The sequence below is a fragment of the Rissa tridactyla genome, chromosome 19, assembly GCF_028500815.1.
Source record: "Rissa tridactyla isolate bRisTri1 chromosome 19, bRisTri1.patW.cur.20221130, whole genome shotgun sequence".
NCBI lineage: Eukaryota > Metazoa > Chordata > Aves > Charadriiformes > Laridae > Rissa > Rissa tridactyla.
Window position 1 is genome coordinate 2,963,542 of NC_071484.1, and position 24,461 is coordinate 2,988,002.

The 24,461-nt window shown below is 49.3% G+C and overlaps 1 protein-coding gene across 1 annotated transcript; it reads right to left on the reverse strand.

Moving 5' to 3' along the window:
• Positions 1 to 1,359: 1,359 nt before the first annotated feature.
• Positions 1,360 to 24,447, reverse strand: PSMD11 (proteasome 26S subunit, non-ATPase 11). The gene is made up of 14 exons (XM_054224469.1): positions 24,296 to 24,447; positions 22,182 to 22,283; positions 16,308 to 16,432; positions 12,412 to 12,483; positions 11,551 to 11,608; positions 9,473 to 9,667; positions 8,815 to 8,959; positions 8,493 to 8,553; positions 6,848 to 6,910; positions 6,060 to 6,185; positions 5,467 to 5,502; positions 4,289 to 4,340; positions 3,125 to 3,267; positions 1,360 to 2,992 (listed from the first exon to the last, which is right to left on the reverse strand). The coding sequence occupies exons 1-13, from the start codon at positions 24,384 to 24,386 to the stop codon at positions 3,125 to 3,127; spliced, it is 1,269 nt and encodes a 422-aa protein (XP_054080444.1). The 5' UTR covers positions 24,387 to 24,447; the 3' UTR covers positions 1,360 to 2,992.
• Positions 24,448 to 24,461: the final 14 nt, after the last annotated feature.

Below are 24,461 nucleotides of genomic sequence, written 5' to 3' on the forward strand. Positions count from 1 at the left end.
GGGCTTGAAAACCTGCCCCGATCCCAGGCCAAGGGAGGGAGCCGCGGTTCCAACGCCGTGGGGACAGACGTGCCCCAAAGCACCCGAAAATGCCCACAGCCTTCGACGCGCGTCCAGCCCCGGGTGGGAGCTGGTTTTTGAAGGGATGGTGAGAAGGTCTCCCCTCCGCCCATCCTCTTCCCAAACAGCCTTAGAGGCTTTTCCGCGCAGTGCTGGGAGAGGGACGGCGCGAGCAGCACTGCTGCTCCCGAGAAATCCCTTTGTCCATTAAAAAAAAATATTACACGGACCCAAAGCGGCACGAAACCCGCCTTTGTGTGACAGCCTGCTTTTTAAGTTAAGCCTTTTGAAGTTTAAGCCAAAAGCGTTTAACAATGAGCTCTATCATTTGAGCTTTTTTGGCCCTAATTTTAATACACTGGGAGGTGGAAGGCAGGCGCGCAGCAACCTTAGAAAATCCCGGCTTCCCGCCGACGGTTTTGAGTGACCCAACGTGCAATTAAAGCTCCCCAACCCCGCGCAGGGCAGCGTCACCACGGACCTCCTGGAGCATCCTCGCTCCTGGTTGAGTCCCAGCCTCCAGCACGGGGGTTTGGCTGCTCCCCCCGGCGTCACCCGCTGGCTCAGGCCAATCTTGTCCCCTTTGAGGGACGACAGACAGAGCTGGACACTTTCTTGCCGAGAGATTTCGCGACATAAATCAGCAAATCGCGTCCCCAGCTAAGCACCCCCGGGAAAACGCCCCTGAAGTGGCATTACAGGGACCTGGCCAGAGCTGCTTTTGGGGAAAAAAAAAAAAACAAAACAAAACCACAACCTTACGAGCTATTTGTATTTCAAAAAACCTATTGAGAAAAGTAGAAATGAGCTTCCCCTGCAATCCACGCCGTGCCCAAGAGCAGGAGTCAAGTCCTTCACATTTTTTCGGGCGGGTTTTTTTTTCCACAAGACCTGCACCACCTTGACCGAGATGCACGACTTGCAGACACGGGAATGAAAGGTGCTGCATCAGTGCCATGACATCCCAAAACCCCTCTCCAGCCATAAGAGGGATCCTACGCAAGGCGAGCCTCTCCCTCACAGCATCAGAGTGTTTGTAAGAAAGGCCAGAGGTCAGATGGAATTCATTTTTCGTCGTCATAATAATGGTAACAGCGGTAGAACTCAAACTTGCTGCGCCAGGAACAGGTGACAATCCATAAATGTTCAGCGAAGCCACTTCCAACGCGGTCCCTCGCGCTCTGCGCCTCGGAAACACCATCACCACGACGCTTTCGTGAGCTCCGGCCTAAGAGAAGGGAGAAACCGCCCCGCGGACGCCCGCGATCTGCCTCGGCGGCTGAAGACAGGAGACAGGGGTTTGTTTTTTTTGAAAAAAAAATTATTTTATTGGAACTCATCTGAACATCAGATATACCTGGTGTTGGTTAGCAAGAACCGTTTGTACATTTGATATTGATGGTGCCAAAAACCCAAACAGTGACTGACTGGATGAGATGGAAATTTAAAAATAAAATAAAATAAAATGTCAGAGAGGTTAAAATGTGAACAGAAAGCAGGAAAAAAAAAAAAAAAAGAAAAAAAAAATCAGCCAGTCTAAGATTCAGTGTGAAGGCAAAATATTTCCTGATAAAACAGAATCCTTTTACAAAATATAAATTTTGTACGAAAAAACGTGGCGAGGGAGAGAGAAAGAGAGAGACAGAGGGGAAAGGAGGGAAAAAAAAAAAAAAAGGAAAAAATAAAAATGAAGATTAGCAGGACAGAGATGCAGAAGCTTACACTGCCCAAATGGCGTTAAAACCTAGCTAGGAACCTCACCAGAAAACGAAACATGCTGGAATAGACCGTGCTCCACCCCCCACACGGATGGACTTTGGAAGAGTAACGAGGACGCTCCCCGGCGAGCGCTGCACCGGCTCATTCCAGAAGGGCCAAGCTGTCTCACATCGGATGTTGGAAAAGAAAAAGAAAATAAAAAAAAAAGAATCCAATAGAATTACACTAACACAGCAGAGGGAATATATGGAGAGGCCGGGCAGCGCCTCGCCTCCCCGCCGGAGGTTTGGCCCCCGCAGGGAGGCGAGGACGTGGGGAACGCCTGCTCACCCGCTCTGCCCACCAAGGCAGGTGGGGGGGGGGGAAGGAAGGGCTAAAACATTTAAAATCTAGTCTATTTTAAAACAATAGCATGCAAGGCAGGCCCCCGGGGGAAACCTGCGCTGTTCCCTTTATTAGAAACTGGCCTAATGGTCTAGCCGGGGGCTGCGGGCGCCGCAGGGGCGCGGGCTGCGCGCGGGGCTGGGCCGGCGCAGCCGCAGTGACAGTTCTGAAGCGGGTTCCTCGGGCGCGAAAGGCTTCAGGAAAATCATTGCGGAGCCGCTTTCCAAGGGGATCTGAGGTCTTTTAAGATTTAAAAAAAAAAAAAAATAAAAAAATAAAGCGGCAGTCTGTACGTTTTTTGGTTTTTCTTTTTTGTTGTTGTTGTTTTGTTGGGTTTTTTTGTTTTGTGTTTTGTTTTTGCGTTCAGTACAAATGAAGTAAACTTGGCTGCTTCTACACCGTCAGTAAGTCTCAGATTTCAGAGCAGAGGGAGAGATGAAACGAACTCGTTTTGGGCACCTAGCGGTAACAAAACTTCGTCCCTGCTTAACTCTCTGCCATCCCTCAGGAAGCGGAAAGCACATGTTTAGGTAGTGTAAGCCTTTTTCCTTTTATTTAGAATACCCTCTTTGTTTAAACAAGGTTTCCCCCCCCAGATACAAAGTTCGGCCAGTAAAGATTACATGGAAACTGGTACACGCATCGTATGGAATACAAGATGCACCGGATGAGGAAGTTTAAAAACTTTCCGAGCGAAAAGTAGACCAAAGGAGAAAGAAGAAAAAAAAAAAAAGAAAAAAAAAAAAAAAAAAGAGTCTCCTAACATTTTCCCAAAGGTTTCACTCTCCTGTCACACACACTCTCCAAATGACAGCTAGCAAATTCAACTCTGCAAAAGAAAACAGAGTCATGTCAATCGCGAGGAGAGAAAACAAGCCTCAAGGACACAAACCGCACCGTGGCCTGGGAGGAGCGATAAGGTCCGGAGCAGCCGGGACCTCCGGCTCCCACCGCCACTCACCTATGTTAGCTTCTTGGCTTTGTTGTAGAGCGAATCCACTACTTTACTCATATTCTGAATAGTCTCGAGGGCGGCTTCGTAGGTTTTGTCTACGGGGGGTTCGTCGAAAATGATCAGGACTCCCTCGCCTTGGTCAAGGATGCCTGCGGACACAAAGCTGCGGTTACCAGCGTAACGCTCGACAGAGCCCGTCTTCCAGACAGCAGGAATTTGGGGGATCTCCCCAGGGAACGGCCGGTCGGCTGTGCCGGGTTTGGAAGGGGCTCGTGCGTCGGACTAGATGGGCTGACTGGTTTTGTCTGGCTTGCGTTAACAGAACCTTATCCAGGAAAAAAAAAAAAACCTAAAAAGTCCTGGAGAGGGGCCCGAGAAGACGCCCAGGAGATGCTTACGCCCGCCCGGTCCCTAACCACCACCTTCCCCCGCCGGGTCCCCGTGCCCAGCACAGGCTCAGCACCACACGGGGGGCAAGGCAAAAACATAAAAGGCCATTTTATAACGAAACCATTTCCAGGTGCCAGACGGGCGCCGCAGCTGGGCTCTGTAATTTTTGAGCTATTCTCCAACCAGGATGCTGCTTTTAGCCATTCATCCGGCTCAGCCACATCGAGAGGGTTTTCTAACTCGGCGCTAAGGACGACGTAAGCAAGAACGGAGCCGTTTCCTTGAGGGCTGATAAAGAGAAGCAGCCTCCTGTGATCCCCGACGAACCCGAAGCCATCAGTCGTGCTGTGGGGCTGCCCCCCACCAACGCACACATGCCCCTGACATAAGTTATCTGGGAAAGGTGACCACATACTCCAGTAAGCTCCGAGGCAGAAGGGCACATCTTTGCTAGGAAGCCCACCAGCGGCTCTCACAACTGCCCTTGGACGCAGCCGCAGCAAAGAAGGGCTTAACAGCGCTTTCTAATTTGTGAGAAATTAAGCCTGGAGCTTAACGAAGGCAGACGGAGCAATAGGAACAGCCTTCACGACAAGAGTAACAACTAAACCCCCCCCGCCCCGGCTCGCGGCTCTTCCCTGTTAACCTGCCCTCTGAAGCAGAGCGGCCCGAGGAGGACACAGGGGCTCAAAGGTGCAGCGCTGAGGAGCCCGTCCACCGGTGCTCACACGCCGCCTGCCCTCGGCAAAGCCGTCAGGACGGAAGGAGGCAGAGACTCACCATGAAACTTCTTGTCCAAGATCATCTGTGACAGTTTCCTTTCGACCTCAGCCTGAAATTGAAGCAGAGAAATGTAAAAGTCTCCCAGAACTATATAATGAAATGTGAATTTTACTGCCCCTAACAGCCCCGGCGGGACACGAGCACCGCTTAAAAGCGGCTACGTTATCACTGAACGCCGCGTCAGCACAGATCTCTCCTCGCGCGCTGCTCTGATACCACCACGTGCTTTAGATGACATCGGAAATGGAGCGGTAGCTTTTACTGCCAAGAGCACCAGGACGCCCTGCCCTCGCGTTCTGCAGGAGCCGGCGGATCTGTCACTTCACACAGGCATTACTCGTGAGGGGATTCGGTGCGTTCTAGCTTGGTTCGGCAAATATTTAGTCAAGTGTTGGCCAAGCTGACCTGCTGCCCCGTGCCAGGCAAGGCCCTGGGGTCGGCTCCTCTTCTGCTCTTTGGACAGAGGACACAGAGCCGCAGTTAAGCAGCTGCGGGCCAGCTTTTAGTCAAACTGCGTGTTAAACACCAGACTAGGAAAAGACTGCACGGATAGCAGAGGAGGACAGATAACGTTACGACCATAAAGGCCGAACCTCCGGCCTTAACGGCAATAAAGGACAAAAGCACTTTGGGATGCAACTGGGCTTGGACTGCAGTGGATTTTCCTAAAACTTAATCTGGTTGGGATTATCTGTACAGCACTTATCGCAACAGTCGATGTGACATACGCATCCCTAATGAAACTTCAATCGCAGCGATTAGCTGGATCCTGTATCTTAAGGGTCTGCCAAAGATTCCTCTGAGCACGCTCGCGGGGATTAAACGCAGGTCGCCGGGGAAGACTGCGCTGGTCACGACACGAGCTGTTACTACAGCAGAGGAAAACCCGTCTCCAAGAAAAAGCCAGTGCTTTTTCCTTTGACAGGGAGCAAAACCCACGTGAAGGAAGGCGACGCTACAGCGAAGTCTTAGTGCAGAGGACGCCAGTCCGATGGCTCCTGGAAACTGTCTGCGTTAAAGTTAAGCTCCCAAGAGCGGTATCTGCCTGTGAACGCTGTGGAGCTGACCTGTCAGGTTTAATAGCCCACATTTATTTCCCAGAGGCAAATGCTATTTGAACTCAATTCCTTTGCCCTCTCTTAAGACGTGCCACTGATTTCTAGTGATGTTCTTACCTTGGAGAGCTTGATGAGGCTGGATATGTGTTCAATCTATAAGAGAGACCAAGAGAGTTAAGTAAACCTTTAGCTGTACTTGTGACACGCAACGTGGAGGTGTGGGGCTCTGCCAAAGAACAGCCCAAGGGCCCATAAACGCTTGGGCCCAAAATGGTTTTCTCCACTTCGCAGCTTCACATCCGTCAGATTTCATACCCAATTTTAAGTGAAGATGGACTAGGCACCTAAAGCCATTTCCCTCTGAAACACGAAATAACATTTTTTTTCCTCCAGGATTATCGCAGCTTTACCCACACCCTGTCAGGGCCCTTAGAAGTCAAACACTGTCACCTTCAGTGTTTAAAGCGTGTCCACCTTTCAGGGCGCGTAGCAGAACAGGTGGAAAGGGCAATGACTCTGGAAGATGGTTTTCCAAAGCTCCCCTCAGCCCCCTTCCTGATCCTTTTTCAGCTGCACTCAATGAACCCTGAGCTCTGGAAGTGCCAAGAAGCTCCGAGTGAGAAGTATTCTGTACAGGAACAAGTCCCTCACCCCGCAACGGCAGGGGACAGAGGTACCAGCGCGTCGGCGTGCTTGCTGGGAAGGTTTACCTGTACTCTGGAAAAGGGTTCGATGACTCTGATCAGATTCTGTTCCAATAAGTTATCGTAGAGCTTAGCCAAGTGAGTGTTTATGATGGGGTCGTCCCTGAGCTCCACCTTGTAGTCTGTCAGAGCCTGCGGAAGACACAGCGGGAATAAACAATTCAGGTAGCAACAGGTTTGCTGTCTTCAAGGCCCTCTGAGTACGAAACAGTCTTCCCTCCCTGCCCAGCAGAGCATCGGTGGTTAATCCAATCCCACAACTCGGCTAAAAGGCCAGGAGGTCACGACAGCCTGGCAGCCAGCGTCCTTCATCTTCACACTGCCGGAGCCCAGCAAGCCAGAATCTCTGGTTTACGCTCTGGAGACAGCATGACAGGATTGTTTCCTGACATGGGAATCCTCTCCGTTATTCTCTGTGGTATTCTTGCTGAAGCCAGGAAAAATTTTTTAGGAAGATACACATCCCCAGAGAACAGCACCAAAAGTTCAGGAAACGGCTTCTGAGTTGGCTCTCCAAAATAATAATTTAAAAAAAAAAAAAAAAAAAAAGAGACCCCAAAAAACCCCAAACCAACCAACCAACCCCTCCTTAGTTTCAAGTAAGCTATTGCTCCCCACGCTGCAAAACCCAAACCGGTTGATTATTGCAGGGTATTTGCTTGATGTGCCGTCGCTTTCCGTGAATGCTTTCACGGTTACTTGCTGTGGGATGTAACAGCCCCTACAACTTCCCAAACCCGCCATTTCTGAATGTTTTGTCCCGCCGGGCCCCATTTTCTGTCTTCCTGACTCACCTTTTCAAAATCTGCCAGTGATCGGTTCTTGCTGGCCTGTGCCACACATTTTAGCGCTTCTGTCTGCGGAGAAAGAAAAGGAGAGGAGGTTATTTTTCTGGTGCTACTATGCCAACTGTGCAGCACACTGAAAACGTGCTTAAGCAGCAAAATGGGAACGTTCCTCTTGCTACAAAGGCATGTCAGTGTGAGTTCCACACAGGCAGAGAAAGAACAGCTGCTAATAAGGGGAACACGCAGAACAGCTGCAGGACACAGCGTGAAATCAGCTTCACAGAGACAAAGAACTCAAGTTTTGCAAGGTCTGAAAATACCAGCTGCAGTTGGTATCAGGTTGCGGGTTGGGGGTTTGATACAGTTTTTAAGGAAAGCGCACATTTGGGCGCTTGTGTAATGAAGGTGGCCATTCTCAGCCCTGAAAGCTGTGTTCCTCCCCTCCAGCACGCCATGTGTCCTCTGCTGAGCAACAGAAAGGTGGCAGAAGTCCTAGGGATACCCTATCACGGACAGCATCAGGAAATGTTTCTTGTCTACCCCACAGATGCTGAAACAAAGCAAAAGACTCAGCCACAACCAACCTACCATATTTATACTAAACAGAACAGTAACGCCACTAGAGGAACAGTTTCCAAGTGGCGAGAGGCATGAGCGTGCCAGACAAGCAGGACAGCCCGGTGGCTGCGAGGCACAAGGCCCACCAGGCTTCCGCCACCACGTGTCCCACCGAGCTGTCCCCGAGGCTGTCCACAGCTGCTGCAGGAACGCTGCCGTCTCAGGAGGACAGCGCAGGGAGCAGCTGAGATTTCCTCCACGGTACACTGCCCCCACGCTCTGAAAAGGAGCCTCCAACCCAGCTGCCGCTCGGGAGAAGGGGATGAAGCAGGACCAGGGCTGCCGTTCGTGATCCAGCAGGGATAATACAGGGGTAACCCCGCTCCGGACTCTTTTCTACGCACGTATGCTCCGTGACCTCCTCTGCTAAAGAGCTTCCCCAATCCTCTGTGAGGCAGGCGAGCATTAGCTCCCGCGTCAAAGCAAATAGCCGGCCGACCAAAGCCACCGAGGGCAGCAGTGTGTAAGCCTGGATCAGACCCTGGCACGCTCGGCTTTTGGCCCTGAGCATCCCTGGATTTAATACGGAGGCGGCATTCGCAGACTGGCAAGTTAACATGTCAGAATAAACAGTTGATTTAACAACTCCCCAGCTGCTTGGCTTCCACCTTACACTCATCTAGGTCTCAAGCTGCTCTGCTATGAATGGATTTTCAGGCCTTGCTACCACACAATGAAGAACTTGGATTAAAATCCATCAGATCCATGGCTGCAGAGCAGTCAGCGAGGGCTGAAACAGGAGTACCTGACAGCGTTAGGCATTCAGCAGTTCATGAAGAAAGCAGGGAGGAGAAAACCAGGGAAAATGAAGCGAGCAGGCCGGATTCTCAGGTTGTGAAAAATCACTGTATTCCCTTTGAAGGCAATTGACTTATGGTAATTACTTCTGGTAATTTAATCAGTTCTGGATCTCGCTCAGGACACTCAGCAGTGAAGAGTGTTTTGGTACGAAAAGACCAAAAGTATTTGACAAAAAGAATAACACGATATTCTCAGAGACAATAGGAAGATAGAAAGGATTCAGTTTCTCTACCTGTCTTCCCGCATACCGCAGAGCAAGCTTTCCACTCACTAACGCTTGCACGTCTTCTGGGCTAGAGAGGGGAGGGAGGGAAGAGAGTAATTATTCAACGACGCGGTCAGCTGAAATCTAAGCGTGTCTCAAAAATTCCCAATTAATAGCAAATTGCTACCATTCAAGTAACACCATATCACAAGCACTGATTAGGTCATAAAGGACGACAAACAGCAAGCTTGTCTGCTTGAGTTCTTTCATGAGTATACAGTCTTATAAACAAAAAGCCTTTCCCGCTTAAATGTAGGAAGTGTCCTTCGCAGAACCGTTTGCCACGTACATGTTCAGCATGATTTTGCACAGCAACATGTATTTCAGCGCAGTGATGGCTTTTGGGTTGTCAATTGAATCATATCCCTCAAACGCCTCGTAAAAATATGAATAGGCTGTTTTCCAGTCCTTCTCTTCTGCTGCATGAATAATACCTGTTGAGAGGAACAAACAGGCGGGCATCAGAGCGAATTCTGACCGCGACTGGAAGAGGACACAACAATTTGGTTGTCCAGTGCTTTATCCGGTATTTCAGTAAAGAGAATACTTTCCTTCTGTGTCCCCCTTTACCTTATCTCTAGCCGAAGAAGATCTGTGCCCTCTCTTAAGGGGACATGTTAAGACAGACAAGTTCGGGGCACTTCAGGTAAGCGCCTGTAAATTAGGTCAGGAACGTTACAGTTACACTAACATGGTGTAATGCTGTAGTGCCTGGGGAGGTTACGGACCCTCCACCACTGGAATTTTAAAAAACAGGCTGAAAAAACACATATCAGGAACAACGTAGTTATAGCCGACCCTGCCTTGAGGCAGCTGGGCAGACTTGTGGGTATCTTGCGGTCCCACCTAGCATCATTTTCTGTGATTCACTCAGGAAAGGACAAATATCAGTCAACTGATGCATCATGACAAGCCCTAGACTTTCCCCTCCTCCTGAAGGGCTTTACCTGACTGCATGTCTAACGCCGCTTGCAGCTTAGGTGGACAGTAGATTGCGTTGGCTGTAGTGCGTGCAGAGGTTAAGGCTGCTCTTGCTTTTGGCAGATTGCTCAGGGCATGGTAAGTCTTACTTTCTAACAGCTGCACTTCCACCAGCAATGCCTTGTCGTCCATCTTTTTCAATTCCCGAAGAAGCTGGGAGCCTAGCACGGAGAAGAACAAGAACCTTTGTAACCTGCTCTGCATCTGCTCCACCAATGACCATACAAACCAGCTCCTTCCAGACAACACCGTCTTCCCCCCCCAGCGGCACTGGCTTGGAGGAAGGGAGGTGAGGCTTACACAACCTGTTCTTCCAAGAAGAGATGAAGTAGAGGAAATAATAGCGGGTCAGTGTCAGTCCACAGCTGAAGAATGAACCAGTTTTGTGTTAGAGGTGGAAGAGGGCAGTGAGAATACTTGGGTACGCGGACAGCGTGTCTCTGCCACCTCCTCGTGAGCAGCACTTGGCAGAAAGCCCAGGATGGGTTGTGCAGGTCAGATGGTCATGCTGGTACCCTTTCCCCAGGTGACAGAGTGATTTACCGCTCACATTCGGAGCGCCGAGCAAACCTGAAGTCCTGCCCATTCCCGCATCATTCCCCTAGGGTGAGATCTGAGGCTTGAAAATCCTCAGGTCTAAGAATATGGGATGAGGAAGGGAGGTTTTAAGCACAGGTCATCTACAGATCAAATTTAGGAGGTAGGAATGGACAGCCTAAGAAACGCCTAGATAACCTGTCATATTAAAGCCTTGTGAGGGCAGAAAGAACCAGCCCCGGAGAAAACTTTTCCCCTTCTTTCCCCACTGTTATGACCTAAAGAGCTAACTTGGGGCAAGCAGATGAGAACCTCGTCCTCACTCGCTGTGCTTAGAAGCTGAAAACCACAGCTGAAACTGCATAACTAGGTGGAAGAGAACGGACTCTCCCTAGAAACATCCCATAGAGACTCTCTGCTTCCACCCGCTCCCTGCAGGCATAACCACGTCTTGGCCAGCCACACGGAAATGCTAGCGCACAACGCTGACATCTCCAGAGAGCTTCGAGAGAGGCTGTCCTCTAGGTATAGGCCTTCACAACTCCCTAGACTGGATCACCATCATTAACTTAATTAAGCACAGCTTTGCAATGTGGATTCTGATCAGTTTAAACCCGAGTTCATTATATATCTGTATGCAAACTAATTCTAACTTGATATTGAATTCCATGTATCAGAGCACTGAACATAACTTGATATTCTGATCAGACACAAGTCACTCAGGCGACTCCGGACATGAGACACGTTCTTGCCACCAGACTGCTGAAGAAGTTACGGGTCCCTGGTGAGGCATCGCCACCGCCCGGGTGAGCGCTTCTGTCCGTGTCACTGCAGTCATCCCTCAGCCCTGCTCATACCCGCGCTGAGCTGGTGGAGCAGTCTGTACAAATACCCTTTAGCCAGCTTAGACCTCAGCATACATTACTGCAGTCATTTGCAAAACGAGCATTCGTAAAGCACCGAAGGGAGTTGGGCCCTGTAAGATGACCTGCTTTACTCCGCTTTGGAGCAGAGTAGGAGAGTTCACATGGTTAATTACCATATCTCAGGTGGTGCAGAAGCAAATTCTTAAAGCCTTTACACTGCTTCACAAGAGCTTGTCTAACGACATCCTCAGAGGTTTGCCGTTTCCTGGCGTTACTACTGCTTTTACTGGGGCCTTATTTGAGCAAACTGGAAAAAGCTGGTTTCTCCCTTCGACCTCTCTGACCACAACCGTATACCACGTATGTTCCAGCAGGAGCCAAACCTGATGGCCTTCAACTGGATACAGCTCCGCTTTGCTTCCAAAATTATTTGAAATGAACCCACGGTGAGAACCAGAAGATGTCTAAAAGCTTTTATCGCCAAGCAAAAGATGGCAGAACTGGTAGAGCACTGAGAAATTAACGCCCAAGTCCTACAAAACTTATGAAGGAACATGACGTAGTCGGATCATTTCCCTCTGTCAGCCTCAAGACGAATTCCAAAGCCAAGAGCTACTACCACCACCTAGTGGGGGACTCACCTAGCTGCAGTGCTTCCTGGTACCTCTTGGTATCGAAGTACAAAGAGACCAGCCTCGCCTGGAGAGCAGAAGAGGAACAGTGAGGAAAGCCAGAGAAAGGGTAGTACAGATTTATTTCGTAAAAATGAAACTTTACATTCTTATCTGCACAAGACTTCATTAAATTAGTTTGTATTCATTACATCATATGGTCCGTTTCTACAAGATCTACCGTTTGGAAGATTGGCTCGTTCAGACACAACGGGTAAAATCCTGCCTATTCAAGGAGAGTCACAAACTTTAGCGCAATTAATCGTTATTGCCCGTCCATTGTATGTACAAAGATCCGGACAGAATCACAGAATCCCAGCCTGGCCGGGGTGGGAAGGGCCCTCTGGAGATCATCCCCTCCAACCCCCGGCCAGAGCAGGGTCACCCAGAGCAGGTGGCACAGGAACGCGGCCAGGCGGGGTTGGAATGTCTCCAGAGACGGAGACTCCCCCACCTCTCTGGGCAGCCTGTGCCAGGGCTCTGCCACCCTCACAGCAAAGAAGTTCCTCCTCCTGTTGAGATGGAACTTCCCAGGGGCAAGTTTGTGCCCGTTACCCCTTGTCCTGTCCCCGGGCACCACTGAGAAGAGCCTGGCCCCATCCTCCTGACACCCCCCTTTCAGTATTTATCAGCGTTGATAAGATCCCCCCTCAGCTGTCTTTTTTCCAGACTGAAGAGTCCCAAATCCCTCAGCCTTTCTCCATCAGAGAGGTGTTCCAATGCCCTAATCATCTTCAGACAACACACTACAAGTTCCCTACTTCTATAGCTATTAAATCTGATAAAGAGAAGCCGTTATTACACAGGTTTGGGATCCGCACTGTAACATACCTCCAGAGCCTGGCGTAGGAAAGTCCTCTTCTCTGATTTGGCCCATTCAATACACTCTAAACACAGGTCAACCTTAAAGGGAGCAGAAAGAAATTTGTAAAGCCACCTGCTGCCCCTCTTTAAAACAGCAGTATGCTTCAATCATTTCCTACAAGGCAACAAAAACACAACAAAGCCTGAATCTCCACAATGTAGCTTAAGAAAACAAGTCATTTCCGTCTGAACAGCGGCATCGCTAAACACCGAATTAGCTTTACTTTGAAATGAGCCTGGAGATTTGGGGTAGATACTAATGCCAAAGGCTAATGTCTCTGAACGACACCTTTAATATTGCCAGGGTAAAGCATAACTCACCGCTGATGAGAACTGCGGCTCAACAGCGGCAGATTCAGCGACTTCTCTTCAGCAAGGGCTCGCCGGTAACCACGCGCCGGTAACCACACACCGCACACTTTAGCCTGGGGCCGCATTGTGTTGACACCAGAGTTCGCGCTCCCAGAAAGGTTGCGCAAAACGCTACAGGACAGCTAAATCGTGCTACACGCTTTCCATATTCTATCTGCTGGATTAACTTCCTGCACTTTGTAGCAACGTTCAAAGTATTATGCTGCTTCTAATCCCTTCTGCAAGGGAAAGTGAAGTTCAGAAGGCAAACTAAGGCAAACTTCAAGCTTCAGCCATCACAAAAAAACCCCAACCGACCACCTTTGATTCCTCTTCTAAAGCTTCCAATAACTTTTTTCTGTCCGCCAGGGACAATCCTCCCACACTGGCATATGAAAATAAAGATTTGGCTGCCAAAGTTTCATCAGGAAAAATGACCGCTGAAATCCTAACGGCATTTCTGAAACAGCTGTGTTTTTGTTTGAAATAAAGACATCTGGGTACATGAGAACTGATTCCGCCTTAGGGCAAGGGATGAACTAAAAGGCTTTGAGGTCCCTTCCAGCGCGTTTCGCACCATTTCATTTAGCCGAAGAGAGCGCTGTATTTTCAATTGCTCTAGGAAGAAAGGGAAATGAAGTGCACGTGTTTTAGGGCCTAAATATGTCAGATCACGTGTGTCCTTCAGCATAGAAAGCAACAGAGGTGCCGGCTCCACTATTTACAACCGAGTTAGGTGCCAGGAGCCAGTCAGTAAGTGACACCGGGTGTTTTATCCGTCACTTCAAAGCAGAGTAAAGGAACTCAATGGCTTCTCAAATTTTTAAGACCGCTGAGATTCCCCTGACGAATAAAGCAGTCGTGTTCCACCCCAATTAGAAGTGGGTGTCGATTTAGTACTGGCCGATAATATACAGTAAGTCATGCTGAGGTGCCCAGCTCAGGAACGCCTTTTCCCAAAATCTGTGGATCGCAGGTGTTTCTGGAGCAGCTCTGGAGCTGTACTACACCACAGGACCCGTCAGCTCCTCGTCACTGCTTATTAAATGGGGACATTTTATGAAAAGCCATTACGAAGCTGCAATTTATTGCACAGTGATAGCCGGAGCATTAGGAGCTGGAGAAATCTCCAATTTCATTGCTTTACTGGGCTCCTGGGAGTCTTCTTAATATAAGTTACACCGAGGAAGCAAGTGTCCCTCTGAACGTTTCTGAGGCGCTGAAAGTGTTCAGGATTACTGCATCGAGAACCTCACAGGTTAGGTGTCGTAATTCCTTAAGGCTTTGGCTTCTGAATATGCTTGAACATGAATGTTTTTACTAACTGGGCCTTGTCTCCATCGCTGTTCATCCAAGTTCTTCCCCTGCCATAAAACGCCGCCTTTTGGGACTGCGCCCAAATACTGTTATTTACATCAAGTTACCTTTAGGAAGAGTCTGAAGCCGCTTATTTTCTCCTGACCCCTTTATCACCTGCACATCCCACTCCACTTCCCTTAACCTCTTCTCTTAGAGAACAGGGGCAAAAAATTCTGTCCATCACTGTTGACGGTAACATGACGTGCAAGCCGCAGGAACTGAACAGCAAACAAAGAACATTTGCTAGGTTATCAGAGCGAAAGGACGATACTCCTGCGCTGACTTGGCTAACGAGAATGCCACGGCCTCTTGGAGCCTGTAATTTGCCAGTCGCTGTGCGTGGCTTTGTCCTTACCCTGTCGCTCAGGCCCTCCCTGCCTCCCCCTTCCATCTCACTGCTTCGCTGTGCCACTACAACCCGTATTACCGCAGGTCAGCACCGCTTCTAAGAGGCTCCTCACCATTTACAAGTTGGTCCTGTCCTCCCATTCCCAAATAACCAAACAAAAAAAAAAAAAAAAAAGAAAAAAAAAAGAAAAACAACTGTATTCTAGGGAGCTAATGAGAACGGAGTAAATCCTAACTGGGAGCTATCTTAGCCTGAACAGCTTTTCTAGTGGAGAAGTTAATCCACTGGAAGTAGTTGTTCACACTTGGTAGCTGCAAAACCTTTTTCCACTCCCACTTCAGGAGTTGTTTTCAGGCCTCAGAAGCCCCCTGTAGAATAAGACGCTCGCTGCACTGTGTCCCCACGCAACACACCTTCGTGTCTCTACGTGAGAGATCATAGAATCACGGAACGGTTCAGGTTAGAAGGGGCCTTCAAGATCATCTAGTTCCAACCGCCCTGCCATGGGCAGGGACACCTCCCACCAGACCAGGTAAAATTTAACTTCCCGATGAGGATGGGGTCCTAAGTAATCCTCACCATCTTCAGAGGCGTGAGAGGTGGGCCCATGCAAACCTCATGAAGCTCAGCAAGGCCAAGTGCAGGGTCCTGCACCTGCATTGGGGCAATCCCAGGCACAAATCCAGGCTGGGCGAAGAATGGCTGGAGAGCAGCCCGAGGAGAAGGACTTGGGGGTGCTGGTGGGTGAGAAGCTCAACACGCCCCGGCAACGTGCGCTGGCAGCCCAGAAACCCCCCGCAGCCTGGGCTGCATCCCCAGCAGCGTGGGCAGCAGGGCGAGGGGGGGATTCTGCCCCTCTGCTCCCCTCGGGGGAGACCCCCCTGCAGTGCTGCCTCCAGCTCTGGGGCACCAACAGCAGAAGGACACGGAGCTGTTGGAGCGGGGCCAGAGGAGGCCCCGGAGATGCTGGGAGGGCTGGAGCCCCTCTGCTGTGGGGACAGGCTGAGAGAGCTGGGGGGGTTCAGCCTGGGGAAGAGAAGGCTCCGGGGAGACCTTGGAGCCCCTTCCAGTCCCTCAAGGGGCTCCAGGAAAGCTGGGGAGGGACTCTGGATCAGGGAGGGGAGCCATGGGACGAGGGGGAATGATTTTAAAATCTGGAAGAGGGGAGGTTTATGTTAGATATTAGGAAGAAATTTTTCCCTCTGAGGGTGGTGAGCCCCTGGCCCAGGTTGCCCAGAGAAGCTGTGGCTGCCCCATCCCTGGAGGGGTTCAAGGCCAGGTTGGATGGGGCTTGGAGCAACCTGGGCTGGTGGGAGGTGTCCCTGCCCAGGGCAGGGGGTGGAACAAGATGATCTTTAAGGTCCCTTTCCACCCAAACCATTCTGTGATTCTACCTAATCCCACCAGCTCCTGAACACTCCCTCCTCCAGCTCTGTGCCATCACACACAGTCCCCACCATTCCATCAGACCAGGCTCCCTGGGACAGGCGTAGCTCCTCTCCCATCCCCAACACTAATCGCACCACAAAATACTACTAATGCTGTGAGTCTAACAGCAAACACCACAAATCTAAGAAAAACGGCCAGGGTGAGAGTTCCTTCTAACCTGGAGCAGACTGAGGCTTGCAGAAAAATATGGTTACGAGCGAATTAAATTATCTGATGTTTTATTAATAGAATATATCCAAATGCATTAAATGAATGTTTCCTGACATGAATAATTCTTCAGTGTGAAGCAAAGTAGGTCAGATAACGGTGTTAGAGGCTTTTGAGGAACGCAGCAGTGCTGAAATTTAAATCTTACCTCCTGTCCTGTTGCTGCCTCCATATCAAGGAACAGATCGAGCAGGGATCGGACTAAGCGGGCTGCCTTTGCTTTGCTGATGGAGTTCAAGAAGGGTCGCACATACTTCAGAAGTCCTCCCAGCTCTGTATACAAGGAAAAAAAAAAAAAAAAAAAACCCCAACAAATCGTGAAATACAGCCGCGCCGCCAGAAGTCACACCGCAGCTGGAGGACCTGACACATCCATCCACAGCAGTATTTATTACAGCAAACATTTTTATAAGCAGTCTCTCAACATCATTTACAGGAAAAGGGCGATAATCATCACCTGAAGGAACGCCTCGCAGTAAACACGGGGACTGGCAAAGGGGACTGTTGGGCTCCAGCCTTCCCCCACAGCATGCGGTTCCCGTTACTTCAGTTCGCCCAATTATAACACCATTTGTAACGACACTCGCCTCAGGCGCGTTTTAAAAATGTAAGCATCTGCTAAATGCTTTGAGATTTTTCTATAAAATGGGCAATGCAGTTTATAGTTTAAGTATGTTTTTATTAACTCACGGTTGGACGTTTTAATGTGCCATACCTAGCCAGTCCGATACACCCTGTGCTCCACGGCTGAAAAAATGACATTTCTAACACTTCAACTACCCACATTACCTGGTTCGGTCTTACCTTACTTAACTAGATTTCTGTTTCTACTAGTCTCCTTACTACTTTACGGTTATAAAGCTAGCCTCGAGCTCACAAAGGAAAAGTCTTTATGAAGAAATACACTAAAAATGTCATTCCTACAGAGGGCAGGAACGCGCCGGAACGTCACAGCAGTTTCGGGACTCGGTGCTGGCGGGAGCAGAAGGGAGTTACGCGGTGGAACCGCAGAGCGTGAGTTAAAAGTCTTCTCCTGCGATAAACACGCCAGGTCACCGTCACGTCTGTGTACAGCGGCGGGGGGAAGATGATCCTGCCAGCAGCCGAGCGGCGTGCCAGAGCAGGGCTCGCTGCTGACTCATGAAGCCGTGGGGTCACCCGCTGAATCACGGCTGCTTTGCCCCACAAATTTTTAAGTCTCACCCAACCATCAGGTAGATCTCGCACCACCACGTTTACAAGATTTGATAGGAAAAAAAAACAAACCAAAAAAAACCCAACCAACAAAACCAAACCTGTAATGAGTATTTCAGAAATCTTCGTTATACTCTATGCCAAGCTAAAATACGAGACTAATCTAATTTTATTTCAATTAGTATACGGAGGAGCATCATCAGAATTTCAGTTTGGGGGGATTCCAATAAAAACAGATGAAAACAAGGTTTCTTTCATATTTCATTTAGCAGTAACGCATAAGAATTTATTAAGAACATCTTAACAATATCTAAAAATTATTCCTTATATTTTTTTTTTTTTTACTTTTTCAACGTGTTTATTTTAAAAGTTTAATCAAGCCTGATATAGGCTCATTTCTTACACCGTTAAGTGGCACTCACAGCGTGTTCCAATGCTGTTGCTCATGGTGACCTTCTGCCATTTTTATACCTCTAAAAGCACGGATTTAGAACAAACGGAACTTCCCTCGAGTGCGTCCTGAATCCTTAGAGGAGCCTTATTTTCCAAACAGCAGTGCAACAGGTCCTGACTCTTCCTACGATGAGCCACTCGGACTTTGTACAGGGAGCAAAACAAGAGGCTATGACTGCCATGCCTAAGAGTTCATAAAAGTTTTACTTTCTCTTTGTCCGAGAATAAATGGGCAGGTTTTTCTAGAACTGAGGAACTAACACTAGAACGTCGAAGGACGAGCCCCGCTGACCGAGAGTTTCAAGCAGGACTCAGCTTTTACTTGAAAAGCAACACTTCACCGACTGCCCCGTGGCAGACGATGACGCTGCCCACACCCCCTTCGTTCTGAGGACCGCTTGATCCGCAGCGCCACTCAGGGATGCAAATCCCCATCGTTTTAATCAAACTCTTTGGTTTCACACACAGTAAACAAACTACCGAGACAGCGGCAGACAGCGGCTTCCAACGCATCGGTTTTGCGCAGCTACTCTCAAGCATCCCTCCTCTCGAGGCGAGCTGAGAGACGTGGGCTCCAGATCACCCTGTTGGGCTTGGAAGAGAAGCTGGAGTTGCCCAAAAGCTGGTTCTTGTGCCCTTCCCACAGCAACACCACACTTAACACCAGGAACAGGCCCGCTTCTCATCAGGCCACAGCACTGTATCCTTAACTTTGAGCTCTGCAATTAAGAATTTGCCAGTTTTTGCCTGCCTTATCAAGGCAGCGAGATTCCCTCCGAGCTCCATCAGCTCTCAACTACTACAAGGTCCCTTCTTACTGCGCGTCGCTGCGTCACGCCCGCTTCTCAGGACCAACTGAATCACGTTTTTAGTGCGCAACGTACTCTTCCACACAGGAAAGGAACTTTAGAAGAAAAGAAAGGAGAAAAAAAGAAAAAAAATCACACAAAATATACCGCAGTACTTATCTTTCCGCTGACTTGCTCAACAGCTGCCCAAGAATTCACTAGAAAGCGGGTTCGAAGTCAACAGTCAGAATATCCCTACATTTTGCAAACTACACATTTAAACATGCGAGCTCAAAGTTCCCATAGAAATTTCTCTTTCCTACCAATGTAACTGTCAACTATTTTTAGGATTATGGTGGGTTTTTTTTTTTTTTTTTTTTAAATAAACGCAGTGGTTGGTAATGGTGTGATTGACAGCTCTAGAGAAGTGATGAGCAGCCACTCTGGAAAATGAAGTCTGCTGTTCATCCTCAAAACGCTTCCACAAGCTAACACGCCACGTACCCAAATTCCTGATCCCAGTTATGCCCATCCTATAGTTTTAAGCAACGGTATAAAAATCTAGAACTGTCCTAAAAAAAAAAAAAAAAGTCATTAATCTACCATTTCAACCCTTAATCTCTATCAAGCAGATAAAGAGGGTCATGTGTATTATCATTATTATTATTATTTAAGCAAAGGCTGTAGTTCACCAGAGGTTAGTCCTTTAAAAAACTCCAGATTCATTTCGCACTCTCGGCCAGTCAGTGCCACACCAGTTGTGACTCTCAAACCCCACCAAACTGCAGCTGAGGTTCTCCCAAGGCCGCAGCTCACCGACCCTTTCATCTCCAGGAAATTATCACTTGAAAGTAGCCAACGAGCCCCCGCAACACCTCGAATCTCTCAAAGAAATTCCACTAGCTAAAACTAAAACGAGCGCAGCGAGAGCTACAGCGATATCTGTTTCGTCCGGGCCAGAAAATGCACAACCTCAGCCATTTCCCCGTCAGGTTAAACAGCGCCGGATTGACTCCCCTCGGATACGAGGATCCGCGTGTCTTTGTGACCAGTTGGACCAGGTGAAGATGCTGCTGACCTGACTGCTCGTCACTCCTACTGGTCTGCTTCCGCCTAGAGAGCGGACCAAGAGGGAAAGTGACAGTGTCTTTCCCACACGATGGCACATCCCTAAGCTGCAAGTATCCCCTTTCTTCATCCCCCAGCTTTATCACATGTCTCCAGAAAGCACAACCTGATCTCACTCCCATTTACACACACACGAAACCGTCTTCTTCACGTCCCCAAATTCATTTTCCTCTATTCAGAATATAGCTGCTCTGCAGTTTAGCGTTCCCTTTAACACATTGCAAATACATTTCACATTTGCTCCTTCATAAACCTGGTTTCGATGAGTTAACATTATCATTTTCAATTATTTAGCCTTCCCCTTCAAACAATCTATTAGCTAGCCACCTTCTGCCAATACAATGAAGTTCTTTATACTCGTGAAAGGCTTCGGCTTAAACTCAGAACTACTCCAAGTTCTGCAGTGGTAAGGAGGCCACAGAATCACCTAGGTTGGAAGGGATCTTCCAGATCATCGAGTCCAACCGTCAACTTAACACTGACAAAAACCATCACTAAACCATATCACTAAGCACTACGTCTACCTGTCTTTTCAATCCCTCCAGGGATGGTGATTCCACCACTTCCCTGGGCAGCCTCTTCCAATGCTTGAAGAAGTTTTTCCTAATATCCATCCTAAACTTCCCCTGGCGCAACTTGAGGCCGTTTCCTCTCATCCCATCGCCTGTTCCTTGGGAGAAGAGCCCGACCCCCCCTGGCTACCCCCTCCTTTCAGGGAGCTGTAGAGAGCGAGAAGGTCTCCCCTCAGCCTCCTCTTCTCCAGGCTGAACACCCCCAGCTCCCTCAGCCGCTCCTCACAGGACTCGTGCTCCAGACCCCTCACCAGCTCCGTTGCCCTTCTCCGGACACGCTCCAGCACCTCAATGTCTTTCCTAAGACACTGGTACACCCTGCACCATTGAGACATTAAGACACCATGCACCTAACAACCCTTCTCTCAGGCTTATGCACACCAGCAGCACATCCACACGTTACTCGGAGAGTCTCTTCTGATGATTTCCCCCTTTTTAGGCCAAAGACACACATCTTCCTTGGTGCAGCAGCAAAGCCATGTTTAGTTATCGCTACAGAAGCCAACATCAGAGTGCAAAGGGCACCCATACAGCACTGACACCTCTCTGAGTTAATTTACTTGAGGTCCTTTAATATTCAATTAGAGAAACGGGCACTTGTACGGCAGGCTTCGCTTGTCCTGCTCCACATTCTTCCTGTAGAAAGGGAAGAATTGTGTGCTGGAAGGGCTTATTTTTCTCCACTGACTACAAAAGCGCTAGGAAACCACACATGGACATCTATAGATAGGTGAGATGCAGAGCACCTTTGTTTCCAGCACTGCTCTAAGTGCACGCAGTCTACTTTGTCACAAGCTCTGTTCAATTGCAAATCACAGGGGGGTCAGCGTCCAGAATGCTCAAACACGCGTAGACACGGGTAGATCAGTTAAACGGCTTTGTAAAATAGATGTTTACAAAGACTAGGCAGTAGGACACCAAGTGTGCGTTTCAGAATAAATATAAAACCATGATTTTGACCAGCTGCCATCTGAGACCTCACACTGCTTTCCCTGAACGACTCTCACGTCAGGTCCGGTGTCCCAGTCGAATTTCAGTTCAGTTTGATTAAAGCTTCTGCTGGCCTGTTTACCTCAACCAGTTTCAGACTGTTAAAAGCGCACACGCTTCACTTCCCATTCTGAATTATTGTTAGAAAACATCAGGGCCATACCATGGCCAACCGTCTGCCATGGACGGAACGCTCTCTGTACGGACGTGGTGTATCAGCTCCTAAAACGCTTGAGGTGAAAGGTGCTCCAGAAAAGGCGAGAGCATTCTTCGGCAAAAGAGACAAAACTAAACTGCCGAGCACAAAATAACAAACACACTGCCTTGAGCTACCCAGGAAACAGAAGATACGAAGAGATTCAACTCAAAAATCACTGAATAGAGAACTTTACTCCATTTCTGTCCTTTCACACATTCACAATAGAAGGACTGTCGAGTCTCGCTCTTGTGAGGAGCTGGGGAAGGATTTTCTGATGTCATGTTTCAGCAGACAAATCAATTAATTGAGAAAGAAGCAGCGGGTGAGAACGGACTTTTAGGGACAAATTTTCCAATTTGCAGTCGGGCTCTGAGATTATTACAAACAAAACAAAAGAAACTTCTCATCTCAAACACGACAACAAAACTTTAGTCGTTTGTACGAAAATGGCCAGATGTCAAAGGGTCATGAACTAAACCGTCCAATGCATCATTACTGGGCCAAGTGACATGAGATTAATATTTTATGTTGTTTACCTAGGTTTTTTTTTTAGTTTCTGTCCTGATTCTGAGAGAACATTTCCTGCCAAAATCTGCTTTCACTCCTCTTCCATTAAATAAAGAGGCTAGATTCATCCGCGTGTGCTTTACCTCCGCGTGTGCCTTACCCCACACTTCAGTTACTTATTTCAGGCTCACCTTCTGCCTGCCCGGTCTTGGCCAAAAGCGACCCCAGTTCCAGGATGCTCTGCTCTTTGACTTGCACCGCTTCCTCATCATTTTCCTGGACATCGCGTTTCACTAGAAAAAAAGTGGGAAAGTTACCTTTAATGTTATTTCAGTTAGAAGATTATCATCACCAGTCAGCTCCTGGAAAGGCACCAAAAAAAAAAAAAGTAACTGTTGTAACAGGCGCTAGCGAATTCAGCCTGGCCTGCGAGATCTGGAGAACAGATTATGTGGGAAGTTTAAATGCATAGCGTATAGAGCGCGCTTCATCTATACTTCACGAAGGCTTTAATCCAGCTGACGGATACAACCGCATGCTCCAACTTGAATACAACTGAAGTTTTGAAGCAGTCTCATTAAGCTTGTCCAGCTGTTCAAGTTTTATTTAAAAAAAAAACAAAACACCAGCACACAAGAGACCCTCTCCTGCTGAAGCCACAAAACCAAATAAAAGAAATTTAATGGGATTTCCGGGCTTGGGTATTCTGGTATTGGGATTGCTGATGTCGCCGCTTTGTGTATTACGTTGCGATCCCGTGGCCAAAGCGTAGCAGGAGAACAACATCGGGTGGGAGAGCTGGGTGCGTTTCGCTGGGGAGTGGATGAGGCGTTAGAGCTGCTGCAGGAGTGAGTGCTCCTGCCCACGCTGAACTCTGGCAATCTAATCGTCACTCTGTGTACCAACGTGAGTAACTCTGGCCCTGAAGTAGGTAGAAGGGCCAAACGACACACTACAGAACCAAACCTGTGTTTACACAACATCAATTTCATATAAGTTATCCACAAAACAATACACTTTCTTCCCTGCCACCCTGTAAATATTCATCTCCACCATCCCCTGGGTGGGCGAGTTCCTCCAACTTCGACACAAACAAACTCAAAATCCACTGCCCAGCTCTACAGAGGGAACCAAACTCCTCCGTGTTCCCTCTGAGCGCAGACTGAAGCTTTCCCCACAATTTAATACATGCGCTGTCAAAACCAAAGTAACTTTGCTCTCAAGGAGGAAAGTATTGTGGCAAAACTCCCTGAACTGCTCCAGCTTACACTGACCGGCAACGCGAGCTGCGACTCCTGACTGAGCCCGACCGGACGGAAAGTTGTAGGTGTGTTGACAGGCTTGAGAACACCAACTACTAATTAACCAGAGAAACACCGAGAGGGGTGACCAACTTTTAAAGACCGAAGAGCGATTCCAGTTTCGAGGTCTATCGCGGACACCAGGAAACATTTATTTCCCCGATGCAGCCGGGGTGACAGCAGGACACAGCATCTTTACAGAAATCATCATATAAGGATGAGAATAGAGAATTACTCTTTTATACACCTGTTTCTGAGACAGAAACAGATACAGTACCCCCAGGTAAAGAGGGATGTCCACCTTATGCCTACGAACTGCTTTATAGCACCAACATCTCTTTGGCGCTCCTAAATGTCCGAGACGTCCCGGGACGGGGGAACTGCCGCAAACAGCATCTTATCTCGAAACAAGCAGAAGTTAAAACTCCAGCCACAGCAGAGGGGGAAAAAAACTCCTCCAAACTTTCCCCGCAGCGCCGAGAAGGGAATTTAAACAACGGGCGTATTTTAGCGCCGTGAAAAAGGAAATCTCACGTCCAGCAAGAGCTTTCTCGGGCCGCCCGCAGGTCACCGCTACCAGCCCAACACCCAAACGACCAAGAAACCCCAGAAACAAACAGCCGGTTACCGGTAAACTCCTGCCCGCCCCGCCAAAGCCCCGGCACCTTCACGGCCTCTGCCTGCACAGGAGGGAACGGGGAGGAGAAGCCGGCCCCGGCCGCTGACAGGCTTGCCGAGCCGGGGCTTCACCGGGCCGGTGGGGCCCTCACCGGCGGCGGCCCGGCCCGCTCCACCGAGGCGGGTCCTCCACCCGCACCGGCGGTGCGGGTGGAGGACCCGCCTCGGTGGAGCGGACCGGGCCGCCGCCGGCGGAGCGGGCCCAGGCCTCGCCACCGTCCGGCTCGCAGGGTGAGTCAGCAGCCGGCGGCGGCGGCGGGCGGAAGGCGGCGGCGGACGGGCGGGACCTGCCGCCGGGACGGTGGAGGGGCGGTGTGGGGCCTCACCTATGGAGTGGAGGATGCCGATGGAGGCCTCGCGGTCGGTGGAGAGCAGAGACTGGGCGCGCTGGAACTCCAGCACCGCCGCCGCCGCCATCTTACCGCTCCCTCCTCACCGCCACACCGGAAGCGGACGGGAGGGACGACACGCCCCTTCCGGCAGGGCGCCCCG